We start from the raw sequence: 12413 nt of genomic DNA on the forward strand, positions 1-12413 counted from the left end.
CGTCTTAAGCCTAAGACGTTCTTATCGAAACAAATAGCACCTGCAACGGTGTTAGACATCTCAGTTTATCTAGATTTACAAGTGTTGTTGTTGTTGTTGTTGTTGTTGTTGTCGTTGCTATTGTTGTTGTGCCGCCACAGTAGTTTTTAGCATGAGCATTATTATTTTAACTATGTGCATTCGGTACTGTGTGAACGTTATTTTACGTACACACAGCCAATGCTGGGGGCGTCCGTGGCTCCATGCCGACCCGCGCGACGCTCGTGCCGGCGGCTTCTTACCTGGTCCCAAGTATCAGCGTCACTCTGGTGCAGCAGCACATTGCACGACTAACACCTCTGCCAGCACGGTTAGTTGGAAGTGATTTTCAAAAAACACAAGTTATAGGATGTGGAGTGAACGGGTTATTAACTCAAAACGTTGCGTTTAAAAGTTCGACTTTAGTCTTCAAACAAAAGTGCAAATCCTAGGCCATCACTAAGTAATAGTAAGCACTATACATTCAACATTGATTGATACGCTGTTACTTGTGTTTTCCTAATTCATGCTCCACATATATTAGTTTTATATGCACGTACATATATATATTTCTACCAACAGACGGTAAATTAATTATCGATTGATTAGCTGAATGACTAAATAGTCGCCCGCGGGTTCGCCGTCCGTTTCGGGGGCAGAGAGAATGCGTATTCAGAATTCAACAAATTGAAAATATGGAGGAACGACTTTTCTAAACAAACTGTACCGTCCCAAACGCATTGAACCGTTTGCCGTTTGCTACTACACAAGGTTTGATCACAAAATCACACTAATGTTTGTTCCGTTTGTGCCTGCAGAGCTGAATGCGATCTAGGTCGTATCACTGATTAATTAGCAACAATGTACCTTTTATTCGTTTTATCTGTTCATGCAGTGGAGAAGCTACGTGCTAAATTGGATAATTTACGAGCAGAAAGACGGGAATGCGAAGCTCAGAAAGAGGAGATGGTCAGACACGTCAAGGGACTACAGGGAAAACTTATCCAAGAAAAAGAGACGGGTAAGGCAATTCCACCTAGGCCAGAGATGACCGATATCTGTTTAGGTGGGTTCACATAGAAAAATTCGATAGAAAAATATAGACACGAAAATGGTCCGGTTATGTTAGTGGAATGTTTTGTATAGCAATAAATAAACTACTTTTTATACTTTTCCTTTCATTCCAAGCAACATTGACATATGCAGTGCAATATAATGAGTGTTTTAAGTGCCTCTGCGGACTCTGCTAGCTAGGGACTCGAATATCCTCTAGTTCGTCTTGTTCGAGACCCTGCCGTCGTTCTCTAGGGAGCCAAAGTGGAGCAGTTCTACACAAGGGTGATTCATCAATACATAAATACATTGCCTAAACAGCGATGAATACGACCATAGCTGGCATCTAGTTATTGATTCTAGTTAGCGCTCTGGTATAGGTCAGAGATGAACGCAGTCTATAGTGGGCGCTACAACCAAGGTATTACCTAGACGACGAATGAACTTCTTCAACAATGGGCTTAACCGCAAGTTTCTCCTTTAGCAAGTTCCTGCCTTAGTGGAATGTCTTGCAAAACTGCCTTTATCCACTTCTTCCTATCTCTGAGAATCGCGGTTTTAAAATAAAATTGGTTATCTCTGTACGATATGGGTAAGATGTCATTGCAGTACACGCTATTCGAAACACATCTCGTTAAGTTCAAATCCTTTGATAAAGGTATCAATAAACATTCAAGTGGAACAGCGCTGTTAAATCTCTTATAGTGGCTAGATAGACACAACTGTCAAGACAGCGATGCAATGTTCCGCTAAATTTATCTTAAATATATACTGCCTTCTTTTTAGATAGAAATCTCTTCTAAAACTGCAATTATTAGTTGTACACATTGTGATAGTCATCTCATAGGCCGTATTCCTTAGCATTCAACCCAATGGTAGGTTTATTAACCATATGTCGGTACGCGAGAATCTTTATGAGACAGGTTCAAATACATATGTAACCTAGTTTAAGGTCAAAAGGGAATTAACCTTGAAGTAAATGTGGTCTGTATTTTTATATCATGGTATCATTTAGCTTAAAAACTTGAAAAGTAGGATTTTTTTTTGGACGTAGCCCCCCCTAAAATCGTGTTTTCATTTCATGTATGTAGAAATGTATTTAGAAAATAACGTTAGGCTTAATTTATCACTAATATTTTTTGTGCTGTGCAGCGTCACCGTACCTAGCTAAGCTTTTATAATGGAATTTGGAACTGAAAGCGACTTCTGCAATAACTCTCAACGCCGTTGGTGTGCAACAATGAGGGCCTATAAGAATCCCGTAATCCGGGATCCGGTTAACTCTACATTTTAGTTGTTAATGTTAAAATAATGCTTTGGGTTACGAGCAGCCAAATGTTTTATACAATGTAGAAGCTACTGTTATCGTTTCGTACATATCGCTTGATGCGGGCTCTAAGTATGTTACAGGAAACAGTTTGACACTTTTAGTAATACTTTATTAGGCTCAAGAAGCTATTGAAATGAGGATTTTATAACTAGAAGCTTTACTCAAAGTCCCAAAAGTCTCAAAGTCCCAGAGAAGGCCGTCTGTTAGAATTCTCGAATTCGCCAGGGATTGCCCTCAGCCGTTTCGAAGGGAGGTAACAGAAACGTAACTCCATAGCTCTTTGCTATTGAGTCCTTGCCGAACGCGGTACACATATTTGGATTGCTTTTGTAGCCTTTTAACACGAAGGAAGTATAAAATGGGGTAGTTTTCAAGCATAGTTTTTGCTCCTCGACATACTCATTTTTAAAGTCCGAAATAAGGGGTGGAAATAATTTTGCCCTTGGATACATTTGAAGAGTAACCGACGTGCTTTCTCGCTGTATGTAACGCTTGACAACCAGCGAACGAATAATTAAAAAGGAAAAACATATAGCTTAATATAATAATAATATGACCTAAAGATGGTTTCAATTGTTGAGGATCCTTACTTCTCCAATTTTTATCATCCGAAAGACTAAAACCCGTACGGCTGATCGCATTTTACGGTATCATTTTTAGTACGAAAAAAATGACAATAGTGCACATAATGCAGCCGATAGCTTGTTGTACCATTAACTTTACGTCCTGCTGCACCATTTAGGTTTCTTAAAATATTTATGTGATTTTTGTACCTGAGTACCTATAATTACTTGTATAACAGAGGAATATATAGTTTGCTGTAGCTTAGCTGCGTCTTGCAAAAAATATGGGCCAACATTCAATGAGTAAATATGGTCTCAATAATAAAAAAAACTAGATATACAATAAAGTTTTATGTATATTGGCTACTTGGTCCTGAATGCTGCCAGAATATATCTCTCCGATATAATTATATTTTTCCAGTGCACGATATGTGGAAAAAAAGGTATTACGAAGAAAAGAAGATCACTCCAAAGTTGGAAGAGGAAAGCGCAAAACTTCGGCAGGAGCTTGAGAGGATTCACAGGTACGGATGGTTGGCTGTGTGATTTCAGATTCAGGAACGAAGGCGAGCTAGTACGTTATTTTCATAATATTTAACGGACGACATATGCTTTTTGCGTAGATGTGAATTATTGGTTTGTTTCGTACGATGTCTAACTCCACAATAATGTCTACTGCTGATGGCTATCGTTTTGATGTGAACGTAAATTAACTAAAGGCTGTAGAAATGGTTAAGAGCTAATTTGAGCGAATTGAAACTTTCAGGGACCTTATTACAAGGGTCGAAGGTCGGGATGCAAATGATGCTCGCTCGTCATATACAAGACTCGAGGAACCGTCAAATAAGGTTAGTACTACTTCATAGATCTAACAAAGAGTACTTGACACTGCTGTCGTCAATGCCGACCCGTAATTAGAAGTTTAGTGATCGGCTTTGACTGCCACCGAGCATAAATAACTATTCAGTACGTTGAAGTTAACTATTTGTGCTAAGTACGTCGCTATCGTTTCCCCGTCGCCATTATAACGGGCCTTGAATGTGTAGAATAAATTGTGCGAAGACACGGCGGACTTTATTGACGAAGACATGCTCTTAATTCAAAATAGGAACAATCTACAGCTTGCTCAGACCGTTTGTTCACCTTCAGTCCGTCAGAAGCATAGGAACAAGCTGCATTAGCTCCTATCAAAAACAATGAATCGACAAAAGAATAACTAGTACGCATTGGATAGCTTGGAACTTAGCTCACTTGGTGATCAATAGTAATATGTTATATTCACCGTCTATGTCTCGAGTACTGCTGCTAGACACTTCAGCTGGCTCCCAGCTCAAAGAAGATCTGCCGATGGCCGGGTTCGATGCTAAAGTTATCAAGAAAATACATTACTAGCTAAGTTATTGCGTGTGGGTATATTCATCCGTAACTACTGAATGTGGCTAAAGCTGTTACGAGGGCCGAAGCCGCAAATATGAGAAAAGAACTAGCTTCGCAAGCTATTATGTATGTCAGTACAGGAAGTGGGTTTTTATACGTGCTCTTAATGAGGCCGAATATCTACCTTTCCGCATCACTGTAAATCTGAAGGTAAATAGTGAGACGTGCTACGATTCCATTGTTCCGTGTGGATACATGTCGACCTTGTCGATCGCATTAACTACGTGAGAATTAGCACGTTTATACGAATTAAAAGATTGATCTTTGTGGAACATGGCCAACGCCGCAGCGAAACAGGAAAAAATACACAACGACCTTAATATTTTGGTTGTGTAGTTCATTGAAGATTCAATGTGGGTTAGATGAAAATAGGTTGGAAACTGGCTAGCGTGCCTCATCATGGGCCGCGTTCAGGGATGAATGCTCACTGACTATTTTAAATACGTGCAATTGCTAAATATCAGGATTCATTACCGTTCAGATTCATTTTCGTTTGGTTTTATCGCACTCGATTGATGCATTGCAGATTGTTTTCGATGTGATCTTTATCGAGCAAATAGGAGCAGACAATGTCATAATTTTATGGTTTAAGGTGGCTCATTGAAGATATCATGTATATATGTCACAATAATACACTATATGGTTTACTACATATTTTCCCGGTTTACAGGATTTGTAGATACGATGAGTCCATGCGAAATAGATATCACTGTTTTCTATGGTTGCCCATATCCTTGGTCGTTTCGCTATTGAACTGCCTATTGAGTCTGCTAAACATTTGCGGTATTCAAATTGAGCTTTTTTTTTTATGACGCTTTTATATACCGGTAGCAATAGTCGGAGTATTTTGTTTGATGTAAAAGCGGGCGAGAGCCCTAAAACAACTACGGCAACCAGAGAGTAATACTCCTCTATTCCTTTAATTAAATTCTTTCGTCTCGCTGTATATCCTATAGAACAAACAGAGCTCACCGTTTGACGGTGCTGTTTACGAACAAGCATTGAGTTTCTGACAATAAGATACGACTGGAAAATTATTTTTATGAAAATTTGTAGCTCGAGCTCGAGCTCGAATTAACTGTCAACGGCGTTACTTATTGCTATAAGGCCTAACTGTATATTACCTGTAGCATTACCAGCTAGCAATGCATTGACGGTTTAAGTTTGTACGACGACGTATAGAAAAACAGTGACGAGGTCTCATCCTTTTTACCATGTACCCTTATCCTTTTTTTTATTATTGTTTGTAAGATGGGAAATGTCTACGTCGTTTGCATTACGCATGCCAATACCGTGCTAACAAAACAACTAAATTCCGTTATACAACATTGCCTCTTTCTGTTCACAGCTTTCTTATAAAATTATGATCTCGGGCCTCTTGCAAGAAATTGAAGATCTCAAAAGAAGACTAGAATCAACGAAGCTACGATTATCTGCTGAAGCTAAGGTGAGCAAAGATATTAAACGGTCGCCATAGATGTGAACATTTATAAAATTTCCATACATTTTTGTATGTAAAAATTTTATATTGATTTTTATCAACTGAATGTGACATCAATTCAATTTAGTGCAACCTGGCCGCACTACCGAGCTATATCGTGAATAGATAGCCACTGGTGGTCGAACATCGTATGCCGCTGCTTCTGTTGCCGCCGCCCGTGAACTCTGATTCTCGTGACGCCTGAACGCCTTTTTTCTACTTTTTGCCACAGTGCTTCTTGTGAGGAAAGTGAGGAAGAGGCTCTTTCGAGCTAATGCTTCTCGCTGATTTCCTTCTCGAGTAGGTTTCCCTGGATTACGGAACACTTGCTTAATGCTGACTTGTGGCTCAGTAGAGAGCAATTTGTTGATTAAAATAAGCCACACGCCAAGGACGTCTTGTTTCTAAATGGTCAGTCGGAAGCAAGGGCGCGAAAGAGATGAAGAAGGATTTACGTCGGTAGTCTGGCTGAAATCACTTATTATAGGCAGCTCATATTATATATATACCAGGCAGTGCGCTGAAACCATTCATGGGGCCTCTTTGTCTCTCTTGGGGGTAAAGCTGAAACCCTGCCTCATAGATAAATACATATATGTAATAAGTATATTACACAGATCGACCTTTTCAATAATCGTTTAAATAGTTGGAAGCTTAACCTAAACAGAAACATTCCTACATTTCTGGTTATTTACTTTAGATCCGGTTTACAATGAAAGATTGAATTATCGATAGGATATATCGCCAAAGGAACAGACGGCCTGGAACTTTCAGCTATTCGACACCTAATTGAGCTTAGCAAACAGCCCACTCAAAACATTTTCTCATTGGTAATATTTGTGGGATCGTCGTGCGTCGCTAATACGTATAAGGAGATTTGCCAACCGTTTCCAATAAGAATACAGTGTCACCTCAAGTAATCCTTGTTCGGGGTAGGGTACATAGGCTGACACAAGTGATTTATTAAGCGCATGCCATAGATAAATCAGTGATAGATAAATCAAGATTCTATAGATATGTGACCCTTTGGTAATGTTTTTTCAGCTTCGCGCCATGGCTGAGAAGGACGTCCGTACCCTGCGAGAGGATCTCATACAAAAGAAAATTCAAGTAACCCTGACACGAAAGGAGACAGATTCAGTCATTGCACCGTTCTACAGGGACACAATTTATTCTCTTCATCCAATGATATAATCCCAAAGCTTTAACACTGACTGACCGAATTTCCTTCAGCCATATCACATCGCGTAATAAGTCACCGTCATGCAAGACAGTACACAACAGTTACAGTAGAAACGTCAGAAATGCTTCAATGTAATAATTTCCTCAGATTGCCTTTACACAATATTTCCATATAGCATGAAATTGGGGTAAACAGGTGGAATAATTATCCCCAAAATATAGGGATCGTGCTTAGGAGACTGAAAATATTTTTCCATAACGCGCGCGAAGGTGTTCAACTTTAATTGCTTTGAACCCTAGCAAATACCAAAAGCCGAATACCGAGCGTATATCAATAAGTCAATTATATGGAGTAACTAAAGGCGACCGCTTCAATCCGCATAGTAATTCAAAAGATTTGTTAAACATGTTCTTGCATAGAAGAAGACCACGGACGCTGGCAAGCAACGTGCGGCGCGTGCTCGGAAGACATGCACTGTATGCGTCTGTATTTCGCGTGGTCGAAAAATGTGAAACGAGCAGCCACAGTTACGGTTTATCGGAACTAACACTCATGTACCATTTAACTGATCAAAAATAGAATAAAGGCAGTATTGGAGCATCATTAGTGGATTTTTTCCATGTCTTGACGTAGACACTTACGGTAAACCTATAGAGACAATGGTGTCATCGATGCTAAATAAGAGGAGGAGCAAAAAACATCTGCAAAGTTAGAATTCTTTCTACTGTTAATGCTATTCTGCCTACCTCTTGGCAAAATAGCTCTAAGAACGGAGAAAGATACATATTCGAAGAAAGTACGACATACGCCTGGAGTGTTTTGAAATATAAAACATTAGGGATAAGCCAAACAGAAACTGAATCGTAAAAAAAAATATGAAAAGCACGAATCATAGAATGGCCATACACAAACACCTTGGGTATTTTGATTTGACAAACAAATATAAACAATTAAGGCCAGCGTTTGTTTCAAATGTACACCTTGTGTGTATCAAGTGGCTTTAATGACACGAACATGCTTAATTAGCTACAACAAGATCTTCAGAAGAATCTGATTACAGATTTTGCATTATCGGGGATACGAGGTGGGTCACGTACGTTAAACTAAAATTAAGACAAACAGAATTCAACGGAATAAGTAATAGTAACTTTAAATATATTCAATTTGGTACGCTGCAGAATCTCTTTTCGTTCGTAGGTGTAATGGACATTGTGACCAGTTGAATCATAACATTAGGCTGATATCAAGGGGTGGTCGTAAGTGTGAGGTCTTCTCTAACCCAACAAATGATTCGAATAGATGAGAAAATGGTGTTAGATAACGAACGAGTATCTAATTCAGCTCACATTGGGCCACGATAATAAGTTAGGAATGGCAGATAACAGAGATGACACTGAAGAGTAATAAAGCATACAAGAAAAAGTAATCTCTTAACAAATTCAAACATGTGAGTTAGTAGTAGTAGTAGGAGTATATTTTGCAAGCAGTCGTGTCTAAATGGTACTTCTAAGTTGAATTAGCTTCTTAACGCTTGTGTATGAACGTGCCAGACCTTTTTGCGTGGATCGGAAGTTTCGATTTCATTTCTGATCTCGCTTCACTCTACCTCAAATCTAGTTTAGGAGTGGGCTTGTTTTGCACTGAAGCTAAAACGACCCAATGCCCATACGTACTGTTTTTTTTTAGATTCAAATATGAATAATGGCATTGTGGTACTCACAGGAAATACTGACTGTTGTTATAAAAAAGGATTCTGTCTATTCAGTTCTCATACGCGTTAGCACGCGGTTCTATTTCAGTGTGTTAGAACTAGGGTAACTAGAATTAGGGTTTACGGCAAATTTACGGTAGTTAAATTTACTCTTATACGCGTTGGATATTTGAGCTTGTAAGAATCAGGAGGCTTTAGCACGGTGCATCAGATTTAATTGGTGATTAAATTCCGTATGTAACTCATCACCAAGGTAATCAGTCGATCGTGGCTAGCCTCGTCAACGCAGTCGGAGAAACCTAGTCATCGCTTTTGCTACAGCGACGCATAGAATGCATAAGAAGATGGTCGTGCGTTGCTTTCACTCACATAACCGCGCGCCTGGTTGGGTTAATCTAAGCCCAAGTAAGCCTAAGTAGGTGTATCATGGCGCCCAGGCAACACACCCATTGAATGCGAGCGAAAACAACTACTGCGGTAAACACCTTCTCTCCGACAGTCAAAAGAAAAACACCAGGCTCGGACCGTAGAAGCAAACCCGATCAGGCACGGCCATAAGGCCCGACGAACCCCAAACAGTAAGCATTAAAAAGGCTGTGCATTCAAAAGAGGACATCGGCCAATAGTATCTGTCCAGCTCTAACTGACTACGACGCCTATTGCGTACCGTGGCGGCGAAATTTCCGCCATGAGTTCGTCGGACGATAGTCCATGTGTAGTAATTTGTGATGATAAAGAATTTTCATACTCGATTCATGTGCCACGCAAGTACGGATGGGCTATTGAGGACGGGCCAAATAGTTCGCTATGCGATGTCAGCCTTGTGTTTGACGACGGTAGCGTATCGGTGCACGGCGATGTGTTTATGCATCTGAGCGCGTTCTTTCGAACGATGCTTTCTGCTAATTGGATTGAAACGAAAACCCACCGGGTCCACTTTCCTGAGATCAAGTACTGCCATATGAGATCGCTCGTGGATATGATCTACGCGAAAAGATTTTTCATCACGAAGCACAATATCGAGCCCATTTTTCATATCGTTCATCAGCTCCAGATGGACCAATTACTTGGCTACTATTCAGACGTCCTAACTGATAGTTTAAATCATACGAACGTTCTGGCTCTCTATCAACTTGCGAATAGATACAGTTTGCTTGATTTGCACGAGGAATGTATGCTATACGTGTTAGAGAACTGCAAGGAACTGTTCGACAGGAGAGACTTCCTTGAGGAGATTCCCTTCGAATTCGTCAAAAAGATCGTGGAACGCGACGATATATTCGTCAAGAATGAACTTGATGTCCTTCTTATCGTGCTCAGTTGGCTCAACGTCGACGCGCGCCGAGACGCTTACAAAATCGCTCTCTTTGAAAGAGTCCGTTTCCCACATCTAAATAGAAACTGTAAGCAGGTGCTAAAGAGCCTAACGCCATTTCTTGTTGATTCAGCTGTGTACACGATGTTCTGCAAAGGTAAAAGATGGCTTAACGACATGCCGATATATCAACTTAGAGCACGCAAGTTTCAACCGGTACATCTGCATTTCATTCTTAAGGTGAACTACGTTAACTTCGGAAAGCCTAATCGTGCATACGCAATTATGCTCTATTGCAATATACTTAACAAAGTTGTCCCACTTCACGAATACGATCACGGTATATCTAATAGCTACAATGCTACATTTGGACCACACGAGTATGGCGAGGGCTTTTCCGTCGTAGGTAGGTATGCATACCTCCAAGAACGTATGATCCTCCGGGGGCATAGACGCGAACGCCTCCGTCTAACAAGAACAAACCTTCAGCCAAACAAATTTGGCCGAATACAAACTCAGAATATCCACTTTCCAGTAGCAGATCAAAGCCTGTATCAAATTGGCAAGTTTCTTCCGCATGGCAGATTTCTCCAAAGGCTCCACGTTGTTGGACAGGCAAATTCGCTTGGTGCCGAAGATCTTCGAGAAATACGCACTTCATTTAATTTCGATCGCATCATTTATGGGTTGGAAAATATTAGCGTACTAAAATTCGATGTCGTCAAGAAACGTCTAACCATGGGACCAGCACTAATGCATACCGAAGATGTAAATAGAGAAGCGCTTAGCACAAGGGCATGGCTCTTTGTTCTTCTTACAGATCGGATGTGTAAATGGATTTATAGTGAAGAATACTCCTTTGTATTAAGCAGCGCACTTGATGGTCTTAACGAGGTGATCAAAATTAACAACAAAGACGGGCGACTAAGTCGTGTTTCGTTCAAACCGGAGACACCCGGTCGACGTACTCTGCCTCGCGGGGTTCACGATATACTCCTCATCAGAGACACGCTTTACATATACGAATGTTTAGACGTTCTTAGGAATGATACTAACAAAGTTCATAGACGATTCCGTGCGATGAACGCGCAGAGCGGACAGTTTACTGGTATCATGGTTGTCGATGCTGAAAACGACGATCCGACTGCGAAACTACTATTTTCAATCTGTGAAATGGACTTTAATAAACTGGAACTGATCGATATACGAGGCAAACCTCATATTGTTGTAGTACCAAGAAGCTATCAATTGGGCACCCTTTGCTACTTTGGCGTGTTCCAGATAATTCGAGAGTTGGCCGATAACGGTGATAGCCTTAAACTAAAGAAGGTTCGTCTTGACAAACTTGATATAAACGAGTTTCGAAAATTGCCAGAGGACTCTTGTGTCAAAATAGAAACAAGCCAGATTCCTGTGGATTTCCATCCGTGCGCTCACGCCACATTTATGCATGATCAACTACATCGACTCAGTGATTATTATCTCGAGGAACTCGAAGGCCTACGAAGGTTTGCTATTTAAGATGGACTTGATTTTATAGACTATGATAGGGATACATTTTCAGTCGGCCGAGTTTGGATGCACTCAAGATAAAAAAAAATATGTACGTTTTTCAAGTTTGCTGTCATTATCTTTCATTGATAAATCGATAAAATAATGCGTTGCAAATAAGCCTGACTTATTGAACGAGCTAATATATAATATAATATAATATGTTGATGGAATATGTACAACTTCTGCCAACATATTAAGATGAAATCTGCATATACAGTGCTTGTCAATCGTTCCTCTCTGTAGCGTTATGTATCTACATCTAGTCCAGCTTACCATTTATAAATGACACATGTATCAGGCCGTCAATAAATGAGGCCTTCGAAATATATGCTATCTTATAACGGCGGAATACTTCTACTCAAACTTTAAAGTCTGCAGCCATTCACTCGAATACTGTCATCCGGGCTTTCAGCGGGCGAATCATAGCGGGCCATAAAAGATTAGAAAATTCGAGTCGTTTACGAACTTGAATTTTAACTATAGCGGCGAACATATCGTGCCGTAAAAAAATTCAATTCTACCAAATTTTTCTACTAAAAATGCCATGAGCCCTTAATTTAAAAATTTTTGCACGGAACTAAAAAGTGAGCCTCGTAGAAAGCCCGCTACGAAAGTGAATAGCAAAGAGTTGAAAGCTGTGGTGGGAGCAGACCTATTTCATAATGCGCACATAAAAATACGATACATATATATTTGCGTTGAGTTCATAGGGGAAAAAGCTGAGCAAATGGCTGCCGTACGTTTTTACCGAAAATCAAAAACAGATGTA

The 12413-nt window shown here is 40.1% G+C and overlaps 1 protein-coding gene across 5 annotated transcripts in view; it reads left to right on the forward strand.

Moving 5' to 3' along the window:
• Window positions 1-7667, forward strand: part of LOC111244682 (uncharacterized) — a 64662-nt gene extending 56995 nt beyond the window's left edge. For 4 of the 5 annotated variants that reach the window (XM_086980749.1, XM_086980750.1, XM_086980751.1 and 1 more), the window contains 5 exons: window positions 914-1039; window positions 3386-3488; window positions 3731-3812; window positions 5750-5848; window positions 6926-7667. In XM_086980749.1, the coding sequence (XP_086836875.1) occupies window positions 914-1039; window positions 3386-3488; window positions 3731-3812; window positions 5750-5848; window positions 6926-7075 (560 nt within the window). In that variant the 3' untranslated portion in view covers window positions 7076-7667. Of the gene's footprint in view, window positions 1-140; window positions 350-913; window positions 1040-3385; window positions 3489-3730; window positions 3813-5749; window positions 5849-6925 lie in introns of all 5 variants that reach the window. The other variant, XR_015321671.1, reaches the window with a different exon arrangement.
• Window positions 7668-12413: the final 4746 nt, after the last annotated feature.

This window comes from Varroa destructor, unplaced genomic scaffold (genome assembly GCF_002443255.2).
Source record: "Varroa destructor unplaced genomic scaffold, Vdes_3.0 BEIS01000002.1, whole genome shotgun sequence".
NCBI lineage: Eukaryota > Metazoa > Arthropoda > Arachnida > Mesostigmata > Varroidae > Varroa > Varroa destructor.